The 22,928-nt window shown below is 43.3% G+C and overlaps 1 protein-coding gene across 3 annotated transcripts in view; it reads right to left on the reverse strand.

Moving 5' to 3' along the window:
* MYO1C (myosin IC) overlaps positions 1–22,928 on the reverse strand; it is a 1,794,562-nt gene that overhangs the window by 114,280 nt on the left and 1,657,354 nt on the right. For all 3 annotated transcript variants that reach the window (XM_044054342.1, XM_044054344.1, XM_044054343.1), the window contains exon 25: positions 1,959–2,042. In XM_044054342.1, coding sequence (XP_043910277.1) covers positions 1,959–2,042 — 84 coding nt within the window. The remainder of the gene's footprint in view (positions 1–1,958; positions 2,043–22,928) is intronic.

Raw genomic sequence — 22,928 nt, forward strand, 5'->3', positions numbered from 1 at the left:
AGTTTGTTGTTCCCATTTATTTCTCACAAGAATGATAGCAAGAGATTACAATTAGTTTATTTAATCTGCTTTATATTGAATGTAACATTATTCTTCCTTTCCAATCCCTTCCTTCCTCTCCCCAAAAATTTAAACCTAGAAATAATCAAGGATTTTCACCTCTAATCTCTCCAACCTCAACAAGCCCCAAAAGAAGTGAGGAAAAGAAGAATAAGTTCTTAAGTCTTGCTCTTGAAAGCAGCTGACAGGGCACAGCCTCTCAGTTCAATCTCCCACACATCTGACAACTAGAAATTATTCAATAACCTTTCACTAGATAATTACAATCCTAGTAAATGACAGCTGCAATGGAGCAGAAATGAACTGAGTACAGTGGAGTCTGAAGAATAATCAGATCTGGATGCACTGATGCTTTGCCTCCTTAACTTTTTCCTGTCCTGATCCAGCTAGTGATCCTTTGATTTTTCCATTGAGACACTTCCATCACCTCAAGGTGATTGTGATACTGTACTCAAGTTTTGTCAGAGATGTCGGTCAGGTCCCAAGTTGAAAATCTAGCAGGAGCAAAAATCTCCAACTCTGTGTTCTCAGATCAAGAAAAAGAGAAAGCATCTCCAGTGGACTTGACATTTGATTTAGTGATGAATGCTCAAGACAGGAGACCATGTTTCCCAAGTGTAAGACACAGTTACCAATGTCACATTGACTGTAAGATGCTAAAGAAACAGATAGTCCTGTTAAAAAGAGGAGGACTGTGGGAGATTCACTCAAATGTGGACTATCACTACAGCTTGAATGCATCTTGATGAAAATGACCAGTACAATGAACCTGCATGAAATGTTGTGTTGATTGAGGAGGCATACAATCTTGGGAATCTTCACTCAAACTGTGAAGCATGTTGGGATCAACTGACTACTCATGAAGGATGTGCCTTTCTACATCCTGTTAACTGCTAACAAACATGATCACAGCTCATTATTCTTAACATTTATCCAAGAGAGGGACTAACAGATTTCTACTAAAGCTCATAGACAAATTTGCTTTTCTTGCAGCTCCACAGGTCTTATAGTTCTGTCTGCAGCTCCCAAAGTTGAGGTGCTGTGTACTCTTCTTAAAATGTAGAGTTTGTTGATGAAAATGTCCCTTTTGCAATTCCCATTTCTGCATTTAAATCACTTTTGGTAATTTGGTGTTAGGTGACCCATACTAGATTCTTCCCAGAGAAGCCTCAACTTAATCAGCAATGTATTTCACTAACTCTGTCCTTCTAATGGGAACAATGTTATATCATCTTACAAACAAACATAGCTTACATACATAAAAATAATAGAAAAAAATCAGAACCAATACAACATCCACAAATCAACCAATTCCTAAAAGCCTATGAAAACTATCAGAAGTGCAACTTAATTGACAACTTATGAAATTATCACAGCCCACTGAAATCAATGGAAAAGTGTTATTTAAATCTTAAAAAAAAAAAGGAGAATGGATATACGGAATATGAAGGTGGGCCTGGATGGAGTAGTAAACAAACTGTAACTATACTGCACTGTAGAAATAGGGAAATTAAGCTTGCCTCTCCTCCCAAAACTCAATACCTGAACCTACAGTACAAATGTAATTTATTATACATCAGGCACCAACTCATTATAATGAGTGAATTAAATCATCCCTTCCTTACTGTGTTGAATAAATCAGTCAATACTACAGTGATTCACGGATATACAAGTTTTTTTGGTATGGTTTCTCCAAACGCTCACTAATGCGAGAACTCCAAGTTCCTGAGCCTCTAAGCCTGAAGTCATAATGTGATTCAACAGTCAGTCAAATAGGGTTGTAAAAATTATAAAAAAATTATCCCGCCAAAATATACTACAGTTCTTACCTACAGTTTAGCAAAATAAAAATCTAATGCTGTAAACAAAAACAAACATGGAAAAAGAAGGCAGATTACCTGCTGCTTCCAGTCTGGGCTGATCTTTTTACAGTAGGTTCGCACCATATTCTGCATACACATCCTCCTGAGCAACTCTGAGGCCTGCAAGACAGAGAAAACATGAAACACGACATAAAGCAGCACAGAAACAGACATCACTGGCCAGAATCAAATGATAACTCTGAACTTGTAGCAATCCATCTGATGATGTTCCTTCTAAATTTCATCAGCATCTGCTTGCTTGTCTTCAAATTCCAAGTGTATCAAGTTACTGCACTCCCAACCAGGCTTTGCCTCAACAGTTCAAAGAAGGCATGTTGCTAAGATGCTCCAGATGTACCAAGACACCATGGATAACACCTTTTACTTGTATGGAATTTTTATAAATCTTCAGCACCTGCAACAGTTTTAGGTAGAATTTGTTCATGGAGAATACTTCTGGACAAATATCAATGAAACTTCACTTAACATATTTTTTGTGCAATATTTGCACCATTAAAGCAAAACTACAGGCAAAACTTTGTATATTGCAGCATGGTCTGTCCCCTGCAATATCCACGTCATAATTTAGTAAATATGACCAGGTTTAGGAACATATAACTTAATCAGAAAAGAACCTACCAAATGTGTCAACCAACTTTTTGGTTGTTGGTTCAGATTGCCCTCTTCTAACCATCAGTTGTTACCAAGTACATGTAATGTTTGCCCAGTTTGCAATATATTAGACAGAGCACACACATGGTAGTTACACTGAAATGCCCTACTTCAGGCACACACATACCATTCAGACCATGGTCAAAATATTAAAAAAAAACAACTTTCCAAATCATAGTAAACTAGAAGCAAATAGATTCTACCCTACAATAAAAAATGCTCACAGTCTGAAAGGCTTACAAATGGCTGTTTATTTAGAGCTGTGGAAAATGGCAACTATCTTTTCCTTTAGCTAAAGCATCCTTATTTAATCAGTTACACTTAACAATACAACTACTCCTATAAAATTACCTAAATCAATTGTTTCTGACTAACTGAAACAATCTGTCACACAATATGGACTGTTAGCTGAATCACAATATGTGTTTTACATAGGCCATACATTAATAAGCATCACAAATGTCACTTTACAGAGCCATGGACCAAGACAGATTAACAGGGGGTGAATACATGTGGAATTCTCAGGAACATGTCATGTGGGGATTAATGGATACTGTACCCTGGTTAGACACAATGGGAGAATAAATTGTTTTAATCAACTCTCATGTTTCATCATAGACTGTTTACTGAATTCAGTGAAATCGTACAGTTAGTGTAACTAGAAGGGGAGAGGTACAGAAGGGCTGGTCCCTTGCTGCATTTTTAAATTGTAGTTAGTGTTTTGCATCGTTAATTTAATACTCAAACTACAGATTCTTTGACATGTCTAGTTTTTGTTCTCCAGCTACACTTCTGGTGGGTATAGCAATTCACTGGTTAAGAAGCTGCTTATCAAAGAGATACATGGAGGTGGTTTACCAATGACAGTCCTAAATCAATAACCACTCAAAAGGGAAATCTCAAAGGGATCAGTGTTGGGACCCCTATTAACTACATTCCTCATAAAGCTACTGACATCTGTCTAACAGATTACAGGCTATTCTGTATGCTAGACCTTCAATCTATTACTACAAACTGTTCCCATCCACTGTAGCTAACCCCCCCCTTTCTAAGTTTTCAGTAAATCCATGATCGTGGTTCCCATCAAAGGAACTCACTACTAAATTCACAAAAACAAAAAGGCATCACTTCAGGAATAACACTACAGCTAGGATCTAGTCCCACAAACTGATATGCTGAAAGATCCATCTGCCAACCTAATCATCATGTACCAAGTATAAAAATACTAAGGGATGTGTGGGTTTGCCCCTTCACTCCCTTCTAGACTACACATAGAAAATCAACAGTCAGTTATGCTGGCAGAGTGTCACAGACACCTCTTTGTCAAACTTAACCTGAATATAACAAATTAGGAAGGGCCAGCTTGATATCAGTCCCTCAACATGTACAGTAACTTACAAAATGTAATTAGAAGTTATGTATTTACCATAACTTGGCATCTGTGTTGTCCATTTTCATTCGATCTAACTCAACAGCATATACAAAACTCCGGATTGAAATCTTGAGCTCCTCCCTCTACCCATAATGCTTTATCCCATCCTCAACTCCTCAGATCAAGTTTGCTGCATTACTCCCCACTGTATTATAGAGAGAGAACAGACAAGGAAGACTGAGGCTCAGACTACGAACATAAAGGTTTCAACATCATCCAAAGATCCTTCTAGGAGTGACAGGGTCAGGGGATGGCTAGGAGGGAAGTTGAGGGAGAATGAAAATCGACAACACAGATGCCAAGTTATGGTAAGTACATAACTTCTAAATCTGATGTTTTCCTTTTCATTCTCCCTCATGAATAGGTCAGAGCCCCCAGCTACGTAACTCTCAGTACAGCCTTATGAATGGACATGCCGGAGCACTGTCGAACCAAAGGAAGCTCTGCTTCTGGAGACAATGTCTAATTTTTAATGTGTAACAAAGGTACGAGTCTTTAATCAAGTGGCTGCAGTGCAGATGTAGTCAATGGAAGTTCTTCAGGAAAAAGCAGATGAAGTAGTCATAGATCTAGTGGAATGAGCTCTAGGAGGACGGGGCAACTCCAAACCTTTTTTGGAATAAATCAACGAAATACAATTAGTAATCCATTTGGCCAGAGTAATTTTGGAAACTACCTGACCCAAGCGGTTAGTGTAAAAGAATACAAACAGCTGATCAGACTTCTTGTTCTGTGAAGATAAAAACGCAATTGTCTATGAACATCATGAAGGTGAAGCATATATTCGCCCGTATTAGTAAAGTTTGAAAAAAAAATGGTAATTGGTTAATGTTAGTTTCAGTAGCCACTTCAGGTAGAAATTCTGGTTCATAGAGACACCTTATCCCTATGGAAAATAATGTAAGGAGTTTAGCCGATAAGGAGTGCAGCTCAGAAATTCTTTTTGCTGAAGTGATACCTACTAAGAAGATTGTTTTCCAAGAAATAAACTTCATATTGCATTTGTCCACCAGCTCAAAGGATTTCGGAGTTAACCCCTGAAAGACCACTGTCAGATCCAAAGGAGGAGAGGGATCCTTTATTGGAGGTCTAAGGAGGAAAACTCCCTTCATGAAAGCTTTACATAATCTGGAAGATGCCAGAGAAAATGAAGTGTTTCCAGTGTGGAAGTTGGAAATGGCGGACGACTGAAGTTTAACAGCAGAAAAGCTAGCCCCTTCCTTAAAAAGAGTAGTGAGAAAAAGAAGAATGGCTTAAGTAGGTGCTGAAAAGGGGTCGATATTCATTTTGGAGGCCCAAATAGAGTCTCTTTATCATTTGCTTTTGTAGACTTTCTTGGTGGAGGCCTTCCGTGAAGCCAAGATAATGTTACAAACTGGGGAAGCAAGCCTGGACCATCTGTTTATCACTGGAAGTGGAGAAACCATGCGGTCAGTTTGGGGGCATGGAAATGAGGATGCTGAATTCCTGATGGATGAGAGAGGAGATCCTGAGTGGGTTCCAGTATCCATAGAGGATATTTCAAGTGAGTCCAAAGGAAAGAGAACCATTCCTGTCGAGGCCAGAAGGGGGCAATGAGGATGACTGACCTCTTTAGCCTGCTTGCTTTCTGTAACAATTTCAGGATCAGAGGAAGAGAAGGATTGGCATAGAGGAGACCCGGAGACCAATCATGAATCAGAGCATCCCTTGGTGACTCCCTCAGAGGGAGTATCAGAGTGAAGTACCTGCTGCATTTGTTGAGGGGTGAGACTGTCCCCAGAGTATGAAGATCTATTTGCTGCTGTTTGAGTGAGGGATCACTCATGAGGAGCTAGAATGAACCTGCAGGTCTGTCCACCAACACATTGGTTTTCCTTGGTACATGCATTGCAATGAGAAAGCGGTCTGAATTGATCACCCATTCCGAGATCCTCATGGCCTCTCTGCACAACAGGTAGGACTGGGCTCCTACTTGTTTGTTTATGCACCAGACTACTGACACGTTGTATGTGTGGACTGCAATAGTGCCTGGAGAGAGAACATCTGGAAAGGTTTGCAATGTTAGGAGGACTGAGCTCATCTCTAGGACACTGATGTGCAACTTGGTCTCCAAAGGGGACCACATGCCTTGGACCATCTTTCCCAGGAAATGTCCCCCACCTCACTCCAGTTGGAAAGCATCCGTGGTTCACTGCTACAATTGGGGTAGGAAAGGAGAACGACCTGCTAAGAAACAGGTCGTCTGACTGGATTCACCAGCGAGTATGATGTTTGCAGACTGGAGTGAGTCTTACTAGAAATGATACAGGCTGGTAAACAATGGACCACTGTACTGCCAATGTCTACAGAAGGGTTCACATAAAGAATCTTGCTAGAGGAATTAGAAGAATGGCAGCTAACATCGACCCAGAGCTTGTAGCACTAGTTTTGCTGGAGGAGCCAGGTGAGACAGTATGGCCTTCACCTGATTTCTCATTGATGTGATGTGATGAAGAGGTAATGATGCCACTTGAGTCACTCTATCCAGCTGAGTTCCTATAAATTGCAAAGTCTGTACAGGAGTTATGTTCGATTTGGCATGGATTACTGAGATGTCCAAGGAGTTGGAGATCTAAAGCAAGTAATCCCTGGCTTATAAAAGTTGATGCTTGGTTGGGGTGCTGAGGAGCCAAATGTCAAGACAGGGAAACACCTGGTATCCTCTGAGTATCACACAACTGCCAAGCATTTGGTGAATAGCCAGTAGGCTGTGGTGAGTCCAAACTCCAGTGCACTGAATCGGTAGTGATGGTCTCCCAGCTGAAAGCACAGATGTCTCCTGGATCACCTGTCTATTTTGATGCGATAGTATCCATCCTGGAAATCTGTAGAGCACATCCAATCATCCTTGTGCAAAAGAGGGAGGATGGACTGACCCATAAGCATTCAGAACTTTGACTTCTTTACATACTGGTTCAAACTGCTTAGCTCCAAAATTGGTCTCAGGTCCCCTGTTTTCTTCAGCACTAAAAAGAAGCGGGAGTAAGTTCCGAATCCTATCTGTTCGGGAGGGACCCCCTGGATGACTTTTTTTTTTTGTAGCAGCTTTTGTACTTCTTGAGCTGTGTATTCCCTCCTTGGGTGGAACATCAGGGGAGTTTCTTTCTTTGGACAGGAGGTGAAAGGGATAAGGGTATGTAGTAACCTCTGGGTGTGATTCTTGATTCTTACACCCTTAATTTCTTGTGATATTTATCCAGGCATCTAGGTGCAAGGAAAAATGACAGACAGTCTCCAGAGGTGGAAAGTTGGGCAACGCTACAGGAGCATTGATACAGCCTGTCAGAGAAGGAGTCTCTGAATCCCTGATTTTGCAGATAGTACAGTTTTGTACCTACCATAAATGTAGATGTTCGAGTGCTAATACAGCTGCAGTCATAACAGATGGGTTCTCCTGCCGTCAGGCGGGTCCTCGGTCGGCTGAATTCCAAAGTCTAGGTCCGGCGTCGGTTGTCGTCGCTTCTTCCCTGACGTCAGTGCGACAGGGGTATAAAAGAACCAGCCGACGCCATTTTCTTCAGTTTTTCTTGCCCCAGATGTCAGGTGCCCCCAGAAGGAAGGCAATACATAAAATTATGTAGTAATGCAATGCAATATAATCAAAAAACAGTAGTTGCAAGCAAATACACCATAAAAGAATACCCCTAGAGGGGAAGGAGGGAGGGAAACCTGGACTGCAGCTGTATTAGCACTCGAACATCTACATTTATGGTAGGTACAAAACTGTACTATGTTCATCGTGCATACAGCTGCAATCATAACAGATGGGTAGAATCCCAAAGCTAAGTAAGGGGTGGTAGGCACTAGGTGGAACTAGGAGGAGCCAAAATGCCCTGCAAGACTGCAGTGGCAAAGCCTGCTCTAGATTTGGAGTATAATGGTAGGTTGTAGTGTTTGGAGAAGGTATGCACAGAACTCCAAGTGGCTGCTTCCAAAATATCCTTAGTAGGAACTCCTCTGAGGAAGGCTGCAGAGGTGGCTGTGGTCCTGGTGGAATGAGTTCTAATGCCTGTAGGTACAGTTTTGCCATGAAAGGAATAGCAAAAGCGTATGCAGTGGGCTATCCATTTTGAGATTGTCTGTTTGGAAATTGGTTTTCCTTGAGCTCCTACCTCATAGGCCACAAAGAGCTGTTCTGATTTTCTGAAAGGTTTTGTTCTGTCCAAATAATAATGCAGTTGTCTGTGGATGTCCAAGGAATGTAGTAATCTCTCCCCTTTGTTTTGAGGATTAGGATAAAAAGTAGGTAAATGTATGGCCTGATTTAATGCTACCCTGGATACCACTTTAGGCATAAAGGACGGGTTGGTTCGTAAGGAAACTCTGTCCTGATGGAAGATGATAAAAGGCTGGACAGCCATGAGAGCCTGTAGTTCTGAAACTCTATGAGCTGAAGTGATAGCCAGAAGGAAAGCTGTTTTCCAGGACAAATATTGCAAATCTGATGAGGCAGCTGGCTCAAAAGGAGGTAAAGTCAGTTTTTCCAGAATGAAATTAAGATCCCAAGCAGGTATTGGTTGTTTCCTTGGAGGTCTTAAATTCTTAGCCCCTCTGAGGAACTGTCTTAATAGAGGGTGAGAGAATAAAGGTGGATCAGTGTTGTATTCTGCAGAAATGGCCGAGGCATGGATTTTGATGGAGGAGAACGAAAGTCCACTGGTTAGCAGTTCAGCCAAATATTGTAGTATTTGAGGTAAATTCAGTTTTCCAGGGTTCTGGCCCTTTTTCTCATTCCAGACACAAAACGCTTTCCATTTTATGGAGTAAGCTTTTCTAGTTGATGGCCTTCTGGCCTCCAAAATGACATCCTGCACCTCCTTGGAGAGTAGGGCCTGCTGTGATGCTAAGGAATCTTCCATGCGGCTAGATTGAGTGTTTTTAGCTGACTGTGAAGAGTTTTGAAGCTGTGCTGAGTCAGAAGAAGAGGCATTAGAGGCAGGGTCCATGGTGAGGAATGCGTCAGGCTCCTCAGGAGTGGGTACCAGTGTTGCCTTGGCCAGTCCGGAGCAATGAGGATCATCTTTGGTCTGTCTGCTCTGGTCTTCAATAGGACTTTGGGCAGCAGAGGAAGAGGCAGGAAGGCATAAACTGTCATTGATGTCCAACTGAAAGAGAGAGCGTCCACTCTCCAGGCCTTTGGATGGAAGATCCTTGAGCAGAATTTTGTCAATTGATGATTTTTGTGGGAGGCAAAGAGATCTATGTCTGGCCTTCCCCATTCTTGGATTATTTCTGTAAAACTTTTGGATGCAACTTCCATTCGTGTGGATCTGTCATATTCCTGCTTAGGTTGTCTGCCAGCGTGTTTTCCTTGCCTGGCAAGTACTGTGCTTGTAGTTCCATTTGTAAGTCCATGGCCATGTTCCAAAGTGACATGGCCAGTCTGCATAGGGGTAAGAATGTGTTCCTCCCTGCTTGTTTATGTACCACATAACTGTGGTGTTGTCCGTTCTTATCAATAGTTGACCTGGTTGTAGAAGGTCCTTGAAAGCTATAATAGCATTTATTACTGCTAGCATTTCTTTTTGATTGACGTGAAGGTGCTTTTCTTTTTGGGACCATTTGCCCTGAATGCACCGGTCTGTCATGTGCGCCCCCCAGGCGTAGTCCGAGGCGTCTGTTGTGATGACTTGATTTGCTTGAGGCTTGCTGAATGGAAGACCTGTGTTTGTTTGACATGCTTGAGCCCACCACAGAAATTCCTTTTGCAGACATGGAATTAGTGGTATTATTGTTTCCAAACTGTGGCTGTGTTGAGACCATATGTTTTTCAGGTACCATTGTAGTTTCCTCATATGCAGCTTTGCACATGGGATTAGTAAGATGCAAGATGCCATGAATCCCAGAGCCTGCAGGATTTTCCTTGCAGTCAGCCTGGTGCAATTTGCCAGTGTTCTGAAATATTGAATTAGTTGCCCCTGCTTCTCTGGCGTGAGGTAGGCCATCTGGGTGTTTGTGTCCAAATTGGCACCCAGGAAAATTATCTTCCGAGAGGGTATTAGCCTTGATTTCTCTTTGTTGACTGTGTATCCCAGAGAGTTTAATAACATTATTACATAAGCCAGATGTTTCAGAAGAATGTGCTTGCTGTCTGCTTGGATCAGGAAGTCGTCCAAATAAGGGTATATTTGTATCCCTTGAAGTCTGCAGTAGGCAATTACTGATGCCAGGCATTTCGTGAATACTCTGGGTGCAGTAGATAAGCCAAAGGGCAATGCAGAGAATTGATAATGGGTTGAACCTGCAAGAAATCTGAGGTATCTTCTGCAATTTTGTCTGATTGGGACATGCAGGTATGCCTCCTTGAGGTCCAGTGTTACCAGCCAAGACTCCTTGCCCAGCATGGGAAGAAGTTGCTGTAGAGTGAGCATCTTGAATTTTGGTACGAGTAGGAATGTGTTTAGGATGGAAAGATCCAAAATAGGTCTCCAATCTTTTCCCTTCCTTGGCACCAGAAATAGCCTGGAATAAAAACCTTGACCTTGTTCGTGTGTAGGTACCTCTTGAATAGCTTTCATGTTTATAAGATCTGAAATTTGCTTTTGTGCCTCTGCCCTTTGATTGTGTGGCAGGTTTGGCATGCCTCTCATTTTTGGAAGGGTATGAAAATGGAATTTGTAGCCTCTGTTTATAATGTCCAGGATCCATTTGTCCTTTGTGACAACATGCCAATTTTTTGAGAATAGTGCCAGCTTTCCTCCTAAGGGGGCTGCCATTTGAGACCTGGTTGGCATGCAAAGGGAAAGTCATTGGGTTTGCTTTCTGAAAGATTGCGAGTTGTCCTCACCACCTCTTTGTGTAGGAGCTTGCCATTGTCTGCCTCTGTACGATCCTTGTGATTGTCCTCTGCCCCTCAGGCACCTGTATCTGCCTCTTTGGGGTCTGTCTGTGGCAGGAAAGGACCAGTTTTTGGAAGGCCAATTTCTACTAAAACGTGGGGGTTGAACCTGCAGAAATTCTTTCACAGTTTGCATTGATTTAGCCTTTTCCTCCATTTTCCGTAATACTTCCTCAGCATTTGCCCCAAATAGTACATCCTTTTGAAGAGGGGCGTCTAGTAATTTAGCTTTGACATGATCAGGCAAGGCTTGTTCCTTGAGCCAGGCATGCCTACGTATGACTGAGCCTGTAACAGCAGCTCTACATGAGGCCTCTAGAGCATCAAAACCACATTGTAAGGTATGTTTACCCACTTGTTCTGCGCTATGCATCAAATCCTGCAACTCCTTCAAGTCTGGTTGTTCAGGTTGTGACATTTTACTTTTCAATTGAGATAACAGAAACTGTTGGTATTTTAGCATATGAAACTGAGAGTTTAAGGCCCTCATGGTTAAGGTAGCCGAGGTATATACCTTTTTTCCCCACCTTTCTAAGGATCTGGAATCTCTCTCGGAAGGCAATGGATTTTTGGCAATGGAGGCCTTAACTCCCTTGGGCCCCTGTGAGATGGTTTCTAGGTCAGCAGCATGGCTTTTGTATAGAAATTGGTGAGAGTCAGGAACCCTGTAGTACCTGTCAGGCTTAACTGGAGCTGGAGGTAGAGAGTCTGGGTTAAGGCAGGCCTCCGAGTAAACATCATCTAGGATGTCCAAGACAGGAGGTATAGCCAGAGGCCTGTGCTGGGGTAACAAAAGAAATTCCCTGAGCCTTTTCTTGGAATCTGAATAATCCTGGCCTTCCCAGTGGAAGTGTTCCCTTAAGGTATGCAAAGTTTTCCCAAATGAGTAATCCTCAGGGGGGGATACAGAAGGAATGGACTCCTCTGCATCAGAGTCTTCAAAAGGGGAGTAAAACTGTTCCTGATCATCAGAGTGTTCTGAAATAATGGAGCCCTGATCAGAGGAGGGGGAATCTTCCTCCACTCTGGGCCTTTTGTCCGGAGGTGGCTGAGAACCTCTAATTAGAGTAATTAAATCCTCAGACATTTTAAGCATCTGTTTCTTAGGCATGGGGCCTGGAGATAGGCCCTGTGTAGCTGGTCTCTTAGGTTGCATGGTTGCTTTAGACTTGGTGAAAGCCTTGATGGAGAAATAAGAGGAAGGTCTGAAGACACCTTGAGTCGAGGTGGACCTGTCCACATTCTATGTTTCAACGCCAAGAGTGGCTTCGGTATCTGTAGTCGGGGTGTGGGCCGAGGGGCCTGCGACCTCGGGTACAGGACACACCGCCAAAGATGTGTCGTCGGTAATCAGGGGCTGCGTAGGCTCCTCGCTGAGAACCGGACCACGTGTAGTCGGCTTTGGCATGGTGTCGGTAGAGGCCGCGGACCTCGAGTGTCGGTCCTTATCTTTGCGTTTTTTAGACAAAACCGGAGTCGGAGTATCCGACGACATGGTATAGTTAAATGCTTTTCCAAAAAAATGCTGGGCGAACTCCGCCCGACGCTTAATAGTGCATTTGTTGAATGTAGCACAAAAGCGACAGACCGAGACGTCGTGGTCTGGGCCTAAACAAGGTATACAGAGGGAATGGAAATCCTTATGCGGTATTTGCTTCCCACAAGAAATACAATTATTAACTTTGTCTGACATCGGTCTGAGGCAAGAAAAGATTCCCCAACGGGGTACTTAGCTTTTAAGAAGACTTCGGTTTCCAAATTTTTCGTAATCTCAGGAGCTGGTCAACCGGCACTTGCGAACTGCTTCTGCTTCGGGCACCGCGCGGCAAGAAAGACTGAAGAAAATGGCGTCGGCTGGTTCTTTTATACCCCTGTCGCACTGACGTCAGGGAAGAAGCGACGACAACCGACGCCGGACCTAGACTTTGGAATTCGGCCGACCGAGGACCCGCCTGACGGCAGGAGAACCCATCTGTTATGACTGCAGCTGTATGCACGATGAACATCCCCACTGCCTCTAGGGTAACGACTTCCATTGAAAACTCCTCCTCTGCCTCTGGAGGAAGTGTCCCCGCGCAAGTCCTGAAAAGGTCCTTGAGATTTCCAGAACCACAACTTCTTACTACCCCACTGGTTTCTAGAGAATGTATGTTGAAGGGTAGAAAATTTGATTCCAATGGCAGACAGTTCGCTGTTGGTGAGTGATCTTTCACAGATGGCCCGAAAAAAGAAGAGCCATCAAAGGCGGCTTTAACAAACAACACCTTAAAGGCTTCCGCGAAGTCACATAGCCACATCCAGGCATGTCTCCTAATGGCTATGCCTGAACCGGCTGCTAATGAGGCACCCTCCATTGCATGGGAGATCAGCCTCATTGATGCATTGGAAATGGACAACAGAGTGGCCAGAAGAAGAGAACTTTATGAGGTCCTCTGCAGACACAGACTCAGACAGAGTTTGAAAGCTTCTTGGTCAAACTTCTCTGCAAACGAGTGAACTGTGCCAGGTAGTTTAATGACCTCAGTGCAAACGTAGCTGAGGTGTACACATGCTTTCCAAATCTGTACATCTCTCTGGACATCATGCTTGGTGGATGGACACAGGAGCTTTGCTCAGCTAGCTCCTTCTTAGTGGCTGCTGTCACAACTATGGCATCCACTGGTACTCCTTTGCTCTAGTAAGATCTGTCTGAAGGGGGAACTAAGAACTTGTCCGGGTATGTGGGGATGGGCTCGACAGTGTCCGGTTCCTTCTAGGCCTGGCGAGAAACCAGGTTAATAATTTCAGCCATCCAGGGGGTGTCACCCAAGACATAGATGGGCCAGCCCTGAAAGCCTCCAGGAACACCAATTCCTCAAGAGGAGGAGACTGGGAAGACCAGTCACCCTTCTGTTTGAGGATTTCTAGGATTTCCCCAAAGGAGATATCATCAGGTGGCAGGCGATAGTGGAATCCTTTACCCTCATCAAAACTGGTGTCTTCCATGAGGGACTCCATAAGGGAGTCTATGTGCCTCCTCTTACATGTTTTCTGAGATACCTCTTCTGTGGGGGAGACGTGTCAGAAGAAGGGGGGAATCCCTCTGGGGAACATGTGTGGAGGCTTCCCAGAGCTGGCTGACACACTGAGGAGAGGAAATAATGGGCTCAGAGTTCGGACCCAATAAGGGGGAGAAGGGTATGATCCAAGATTAGGGAAAACATCTATATGCAAAGAGAAAGCCCTTTCTATACCTGAAAGGCTGATTAAGCCGAGGAAACCTCTCCTTTCCTCCTTGGAGCAGAAGCAGCAGAGAATGGGAGATCGGGGCCAACCCCAGATTTGACACCTCTGGAAAGGATCGGACCCGAGCTGTCCAGAGCTGAGACACCAAGGGGAAGGAATGGATCTAACAAAGTTAGAGCTGAACCCAACTCCTCAGACCCAGCACTGATCTCTCGGATCAGAGACCTGCTCAGATCTGATGGTATTGGAGCAGGACTGGTCACGGATGCCATTGGAGTTAAGGAGGGAAGCTTCCTCAGATCTGACACTGAATTTCTTGGGGATCTTGGATCCTGGGACTCCAAAGCCACAGGCTGGATCGGAGAAGGAAACAGTATTTGCTGGGCAGGTGTACTCACGGATGTGAGAGGGGACGAAGTTACCCCCCATCTGGAGCTGAGCCCTAATAAATCTCTGCATCATCCTGTCCACATCTGCCCCTGTCAAGCTCCTTGAAGATCTAGATGATGCTGTGGATGCTGACCTAGAATGTTTCCTTGGGATATGACATAACTGTGAAGGAGGAGCCAGAAAAAACAGGCTTTAAAACATACTCTGGCAACTGGCTCCTAGCTGTCGGATCTGAGGGTCTGGGATCTAAGTAAGATGTAGATGGTAAGGGAGAGCTCATGATGGAAATAATGCCTGTCAGATCCTATGAGGCCTGTGGATTGGAGGGAGGCCCAATGATCTTCAGATCTGAAGTCGGATCTGAAGTCTTCCTGACTTTTTCAGATGGCTCTCAGACTTCTGGAGGGCTCATTTCAAATCTAGGAAACTTGAAAAAAATCTGCAGATTTATTAAAAATATATGATAGGTTTGAATTACCTGGAAAACCCTAGCAAAAGCAAATGGTTACCCATAACAGACAGCATTATCTTGCTCTGACAACTCAGAATATGAAATGACATCTCCCTCAGCATTAGTTTGTGCAATAAGTAAGCACACCACTTTATTCTACTGTATATAGCAATAAAGCCTCTTCTGACCTTAGACAAACTCTAGAAGTCAAGTCCAGCCTCTATTACAATTATAGCTTGATTCTCATCTTTTCATTGTGCTCTAAAGATTTTAAACTAGAAAAAGTCTGAAATTCCTTAATTTTACCTTACCCACTCAAGTTAGTAATTGCTTTAATTCTACGATGATGGATGTGTTGAACTTTCCTGTACGTCTATGAACATTTTCTTTTTTTTGGTTCCCTATTACGCTTTCGCAGACGCAGTTTGTCAAATGCATCTTCATCGAACCGAAAAGAGAGAAAAGGCAAAATACTGAAGCGGCTTTTCAACGAATTCTTTCCCTGGGAAAGAATTTGCTTGGCCGCTTTCGTTACTTTCCCGTTTTCAGCACTGTAGTACAATCTCAAAGTTGGTATATTTAAGTAGGGGAAGCCCCCCACATTATGTAATGTTTTACAGTTTTTATTTTTATTTCGGAACAGCAATTGGAAAAAAAAAATCGCTGTTCTGAGGTTTCGACATAAGCTTTTGCTTACATGGGGTTGATTATTTATCGTTCGCTGTTGTGAGCATGAAATAACATAATATAGACCCTTTTTTAATGGCAGCGGCTTTATCTTTAAAATTCTGTACCAAATTACTGCTGTTAATGACTGAAGTCAAACTAACTGTTAATTAATATAAATATTCTGATAACTGTACCTACTCTAACTAGGTTGTGTATAAAAAGGGTCCTGAAGCTGAGCCCACTCAAATATTCTAAATAAATAGTATATACAGGTACTAGAAAGCAGAGTTCTACAATACCAGACATGCACCCTACCAGATATTAGAGGTACACCTACCAGTTAACTCTTGCACTTATCTTGTTCTGGTTTAAATTTGCGCAGGCCAAGTTGCTCCTTAACAAAAACCCACCCCCTACTACAAACTGGTACCACCACAGCAAATCACTTAATTATTAAAGTGGTTTATCCATAAACATTGTCCTACATTAAAATCCACTTAAAAGGGCAAAGTTATTATCATACAGGATAGCCTGTAATCTAGGACAGCTGGAAGTCAGTGGATTTATGAAGAATTAAAGTATTAGGGGTCAAAGCACTAACCCTGTGGGGCGGATACTGTTCTGAAACCTGAATAGACTACATTTGAAGTCACTTAGGTATATTTATATGTGCTTTTTAGGTCCAACCATTCAAATAAACATCTAAATTTGAAAACCATATAATAATACAAGGCCACTCATCATATTCGGTGCAGACCACTAAAGGATAATTTAGACTTTCAACCGTTCTTCACATTCAGAGTGAATGACACCCATACATGACTTAATAACCTTGCTGGATTCTCTACAGATTACTGTTCAGGCTTTTACAGTGCAATACACATACAATAATAGCATGTACAAGTGATTTCTCAGATAAAGTCTTCTTTACTCAAGTGCTTAAATTTAAGCACTGTACCAGAAAATGAGTTAAAATGCTGCAAAGTTAAAGTTAATCCAAAATAAATAACAGTTCAAAAGTTAAGAATATCAAGCAATAAAACTGTTTTGTCACCCTCAAGGTTGACCCTGACTACACCTCCTTGTTCACTGGCTCTATTAAACCTGACAAACTCCCCCGGACTTTTTCCAACCCATTTTCAGCGCTGGTGAGGCAAATGAGGACAGCATCATATGTACAGCAGTGGAAAATTTTTATTCTAAATTCCCATCCCTGATAAGCAGAACAAAACACATATGCTGTTACAGGAATGAATATACAATTGTTGTTGCTGGCATATCATCCTGCCTTTGCAATGACTGTGTCAGTGTTCTGTCTCTCAACAGACCACGCCTCCCAAGCATCCCATACCTCTGCTGGATATCAACCAGCATATTTATGAAGGCACCAGTGCTAATGAGTAAATAAGAAATACAGGAATACATACAAAACATGGAAAATGCAACATGCACCAATGAACTATTATGCAAGAAAATGGTAATAATAAGAGCATATTAAAGGAAGCAGGGAATTAGTACAGCGACAGCATACATACACAGGGAAGTTTTGTGCGTCAGACATGTAGGTCAACACAGCACAGACGCTTCTGGAAAACATATACATTTAAACAAGCCTGGCAAAGTTGGTGCATGAAGGCCACAAGAACAAAGGGACATCTCAGTGCATTACAGAGCCAGTTCCACAAAGTGCAATGAAAGCTTAAACTTAGGCTTACGGTGCATCTGCAAATGGTCAGACTCAGAAAGAAACACCATTATCTGGAGCAAATCTGCTAGCAATGCAACAAAGCCAACTTACTAATTAATGGCGCAACCATGGATATGGAAAATCAGCCCTTGAATCAAGGAAAACGCAAAATAAAGCAGCACATCATAAAATGCAAACATATCTTGGTAGGAAGGATGCTCAAGTACACAGAGTTCATGGAATCATACAAACTAACTATAATCCACTTCATCATTTAGACCACCAGGAGTCAACAAATTGTACTTAAGAATAACTGCCTCAGTTTTCTAGTCATGTTGGCTTTTTGGTTTTGCTACATTAAACAGGACCACTGGTAATGTACATATGTCCCTTGTTGTCCAGAAAAAAAAAGACAAAGACATACATATTTTTTGTGTTTTGCTGGTACCTTTCTGTCCAATTCCTCCATGCCCCTGCTCAGGAACCTTTGCTTTTCTCAGTTTTCATTTGTTTAATATAATCATTACTAACTCATGGGCATAAAAAAAGAAGTTATGTACTTACCATAATGTTCCATGTTTGTTGTCCTCTCTCGCCTGCCTTTCTTACTGGATGGGTTCGGAGCAGATACTTGGCTCCAACTTGGCCAATATACTAGCTCAAAGTCTCTGACTTGGCTCGTGGCTCAATATCTATCCCACAATGCATTGGAGTAACCCCCAGATCTTGTTTGCTGCTAGCCATAAACAAAATGTATATTCCTATTCATGTAACATGAAAGAAAAATGTTATATATCTATATATATATATATATATATATATATATATATATATATATATATATATATACACACACATATATATATATATATATATATATATATATAGACACAATATATATAAAACAGGAAAAACAATTTCAGAGGAACTTTCTCAGTGGAAGGAAAGAAAAACTCTCATCTAAGTCCTCTAGGAGCCTTGGTTGGGGGAAGGAGGGCGAGAGAGGACAACAAACATGGAATCTTATGGTAAGTACATAACTACTTTATGTTATGTTGTCCCTCTCGCCTTCTTTCTGATTGGATGGGACAGTGTCCCTAACATCATTTTCCCAGGTGGCTCATGGGAGTACACCTTTGAGCACTGTGGACCCAAAAGAAGCTCTGCCCCTGGAGGCCAAATCCACCTTGTAAGGAGTAATAAAAGTATGGGGCCTGGCCCATGTAGCTGCTGCACAAATGCTGTCCTTAGACAGTCTAGCATAGTAAGCAGATGAAGTTGCTAGAGCTCTAGTTGAATGGCCTTTGATTTTGAAAGGTAGACCTCTATTGTTTGAATTGTATATATAGGTAATACAACTGGTAAACCAATTTGAGAGTGTGACTTTTGATACTGGTTTGCCTCGCTTTGCTTGAGAAAAAAAAACAAATAGTTGATCTGTTTTCCTGAAATCTTTGGTTCTACGTAAATAAAATCTCAGTTGCCTGTGTACATCCAACTGATGTAGTTTGTATTCTGCCTTGTCGGAATGATTAGGAAAGAAAACGAAGTTCAATAGACTGGTTCAGATTGGATTGGGAGCAGACTTTTGGCACGAAAGCTGGATTAGTCCTCAAGGATAGCCTGTCCTTAGGAATGATTAGATGTGGTGGTTTAATTGACAGGGCTTGCAACTCTAGATTCTGCGTGCAGATGTAATGGCCACTAATAAGATGGTCTTCCGGGAGAGAAACTTTAGATCGCATGAAGAAGCAGGCTCAAAAGGGGGTAAAGTCTGATAACTGAGAATGAAATTTAGATCCCAAGGTGATAGAGGTTCTTTAATGGGAGGCCTCAACAAACAAGTTCCTTTTAAAAATGCTTTACACAGCTTGTGTGACATAAGATTAGGAGTGTATTCGCCGATGTGATAATTGGAAATTGCAGCTAATTGGACTTTAATTGTAGCTGTAGCAGAGCCTCGCTGAAAAAGTTCCACTAGGAATTCTAAAATTTAATTAATAGAGGCATAGAAGGGATCGATGTCTCTTGCTCTTACCCAGTAGGAAAATTTCTTCCATTTGCTGGAATACAATTTCCTGGTGGAAGCCTTATGAGAAGAGACCAGGATGTGTGTGACTGCTGGAGTAAAATCTTGAAGCCTAATTATGTTTGGAAGTGGAGCAGCCAAGCTGTCAAACTGAGGGTCTGGAGAGAAGGATGAAGTACACCCAACATATGAGTCAGAAGGTCTGGGACTAGGTCCAGAGTCCATGGCTTCTCCTGAAGGTGAGGCCAGAGGAAAGGGAACCAAATCTGATGACGCCAATATTGGAGCAATGAGAATTAAACTGCTTCCCAAGACCTTGGCTTTCTGAATGACTTTGGGAATTAGCGGAAAGGGGAGGGAAGGCATACAGTAGTCCCAAGGGCCAATCGTGGATGAGTGCGTCTCTCGGTGTCTCCCCCACTGGGGGGATTAGGGCAAAGTAGCTGCTGCATTTGGTGTTCAGGGGGGTTGCAAATAGGTTGCAGCAAGGCTGGCCCCAAGTCTGGAAAATCTTGTCCTCTATGCTCTGTTTCACAGACCACTCGTGAGGCATTAAAATCGCCCTGCTGAGCTTGTAGCCTATCACACTGGATTTCCCCGGGATGTGCATTGCTACCAGAAAATGTTTGGAAGAGACTATCCATTGCCATACCTTTAGCACCTCTAGACAAAGGGGGTATGATTTGGTTCCTCCTTGCTTGTTTATGTTCCTGACTACGGGCATGTTGTCTGACTGGATTGCAATCGTTCCTAGTGGGAGAGAGTCCTGAAATGCTTGCAATGCCAGAAGCACTACTCTCATCTCTATAACACTGATGTGCAACTGAGCCTCATGTTCTTGCCATGTTCCTTGGGCTATTCTTCCCAGATAATGCCCCCCTACCCTATCTGGGAAGCGTATGTGGTCACCATAGCGACAGGTTGTTGTGCAACAAAGGATCTTCCGAGGGTAACATGATCGGACTGAAGCCACCATCGTAGATCTCTCTTGCATGAATTCGTTATCGTTATCTGATGGGACATAGGAAGTTCTTGAAGAGACCATTGAGCAAACAGAAGCCACCGAAGGATTCTCATGTGCATCCTGGCTAGAGGGACGAGTTATGGTTGACACCATGGTTCCAAGAAGTGTTAGCACTACTTTTGCTTTTACTTTGCTCTTGCGAAGAATGTCGACTATTTGCTGTTTGAGGACAGAGACTCTGTTGGGTAGAAGGTGAGCCATCATAGAAGTGGTGTCTAGATCTGTGCTGATAAATATAATATGTTGACAATGCAACAAGGAAGAATTTTGAAAACTCACTGTTATGCCTGAGTACAAAGTTCCAGTGTAGTGTCCCTGGCCTGTTGAAGTAGATGCTTGGTGGTGGCAGTTAGGAACCAGTCGTCCAGGTATGGAAACACTTGGAATCCTAGGCATCTCAGGTGATCCGTTACTACTGCCATGCATTTGGTGAACACTCTGGGGGCTGTAGTGAAATCAAAGGGCACAGCTCAAAACTGATAATAACTGGCTCCCAGCCGGAAGCGTAGATGTCTCCTTGATGCTCTGTCCATTTTTATGTGGTAGTATGCATCTTGGAGGTCTAGTGAGCACATCCAATCATCTTTCCCTTAAAAGGGAAGAATAGACTGCAGTGTCCCCATTCAGAATGTGGACGTCTTTACATATTCTTTCAACTTGCTGAGATCCAAAATGGGTCTCCAGTCCCCTGTTCATTTTGGTACTAAAAAGAATCTTGAGTAAGTTCCAGATCCTATTTAGTCTGTGAGGACTTCTTGGATGACTCTTTTGCTTTGCAAATCCTGGTTTGCTGTGGTTGCTTGTTCCATCTGACTGGGTGGAACATCCGAGATTTTTCTGATCTGTGGAATGGAATGGCAGAAGGGAATGGAATATCCTCTGGATATCATGCTTTGTACCCACTTGTCTCTTGTGATATTATGCCAGGCTTCTGAGTAAAAAGTTAATCTTCCCCCGACTGTCTCCAGAGAAGAGCAGTTGGGCCTCCTTTCAGGAGCGCTGATAGGGACGGCCTTGAAAGGAATCGCATTCACCCTGGTTTTGTAGATCCTCCCCGCCACGTGGGCAGCATCTACCATTAGTGCCTCCCACTCTGCCCCTGTGGAAGGACTCACCTCATGCATCTTGAAAAACTCCCTGGGATTTTCTGAACCATATTTTTCCACTATTCTGGCCCTTACGATAAGGTCTTGAAGGTATGCAAAAACGTACTCCAACGGCCGAGAGAGTTCCCATCCTGCTCGCATCTGGTGAGTGTGTCCTTGATCTCTAGTCCAAAAAGAGAGGAACCATCAAAAGGGGCATTGGTAAAGATAGACCTGCAGGGCTCCACAAAGTTGCACAAGCGTATCCAGGAGTGCCTCCTCAGGGAAACACCGGTACCTGCTGCCCTGCTCGCTCCATCTGCAGCATAGGATATCAGCCTCATGGAGGAGTTGACTATGGAATTTAAGGTGGAGGATAGCTGGGTGGTCACTTTTTCTGAGCCCCCACAGCTAATGAACCTTGTAGAGTATCTCTTAACTTCTTCAGGAGATCTCTTTGAAGTCTTGTAAAGTGTGGGAGGTAGTTCAGCAATCTGAGGGCGAAAGTCGCTGATGACAAAACAGGCTTCCCATATCTGTCTATCATTTGAGACTCCTTATTCGGCAGATGGACAGATGAGGATGTCTCAGAGAGTTCCTTCTTGGTGGCTGCTGCCACCACCATAGCATCTATGGGTATGCCTTTTGAGAGAAATTCCTTGTCCAAAGGAGCTGACAGGAACTTATTTGGCCTCTAAGGGACTGGCTCCATAGTGTTTGGTGACTCCCATGCTTTTCGAATAACCAAATCCATGAGCTCATCGAAAGGCAGAGAAACCCAAGAGGCTGAAGGTTGAAATCCAAAGACCTTCAGGTACACTTGACTCCTCATCAGAAGGGTTGATGGGCTTCCAGCCGCCTCTGTTTTAGCATCTCCAGGATATCTGAGAAAGAGATATCTTCAGTGGGCGACCGTGGGGACCCTTATGCTTCCTCAAGGTCAGTGTCAGAAGTGATGGACTCATCAGGGGAGTCTACATGCTTCCTCTTGCATGTCCTCTTCTGAGGTGACTCCTCAGACTGGTAGTCTGGGGAGGTCTCGGAAGAGTAGGGCTCGCCCAATAGGACTTCCTGAGGCCCTGAATCTCTACTGCCCTGTGGATAGGATGGTGTCAAAGTAAATGCCGTTGCCTGAGGGGGAAGAATGCCAGTATCCCTGAGTAGAGCTGCAGGAGGGGACAGCACACTCCTCATCACCTCGAATGCCAATCCCCCCAGCTCCGAGGACACCACCAGTTCCAAGGAAATGGAGGAAATCCCCGGCACCAAGGAGATCAGCTCCGAGGCCAATGTAGAAACCGAGTTCACCTGAGCCAACGCGCTGAGGGGCAGATTAGGAACTGAAGAGACTCTGGTCTGAGACACCCCTCCCCCCCCCCCCGGAGCCAACCGGAGAATTACGGCTCCTAGACACCATGGATAGCACCGAAAGTGTTGGAGTAGGCAACAGTTCAGAAGAATCCCAAAGGGGTCTCGGGACCGA

This window comes from Protopterus annectens, chromosome 13.part0 (assembly GCF_019279795.1).
Source record: "Protopterus annectens isolate FY-2018-M chromosome 13.part0, PAN1.0, whole genome shotgun sequence".
Lineage (NCBI taxonomy): Eukaryota > Metazoa > Chordata > Ceratodontiformes > Protopteridae > Protopterus > Protopterus annectens.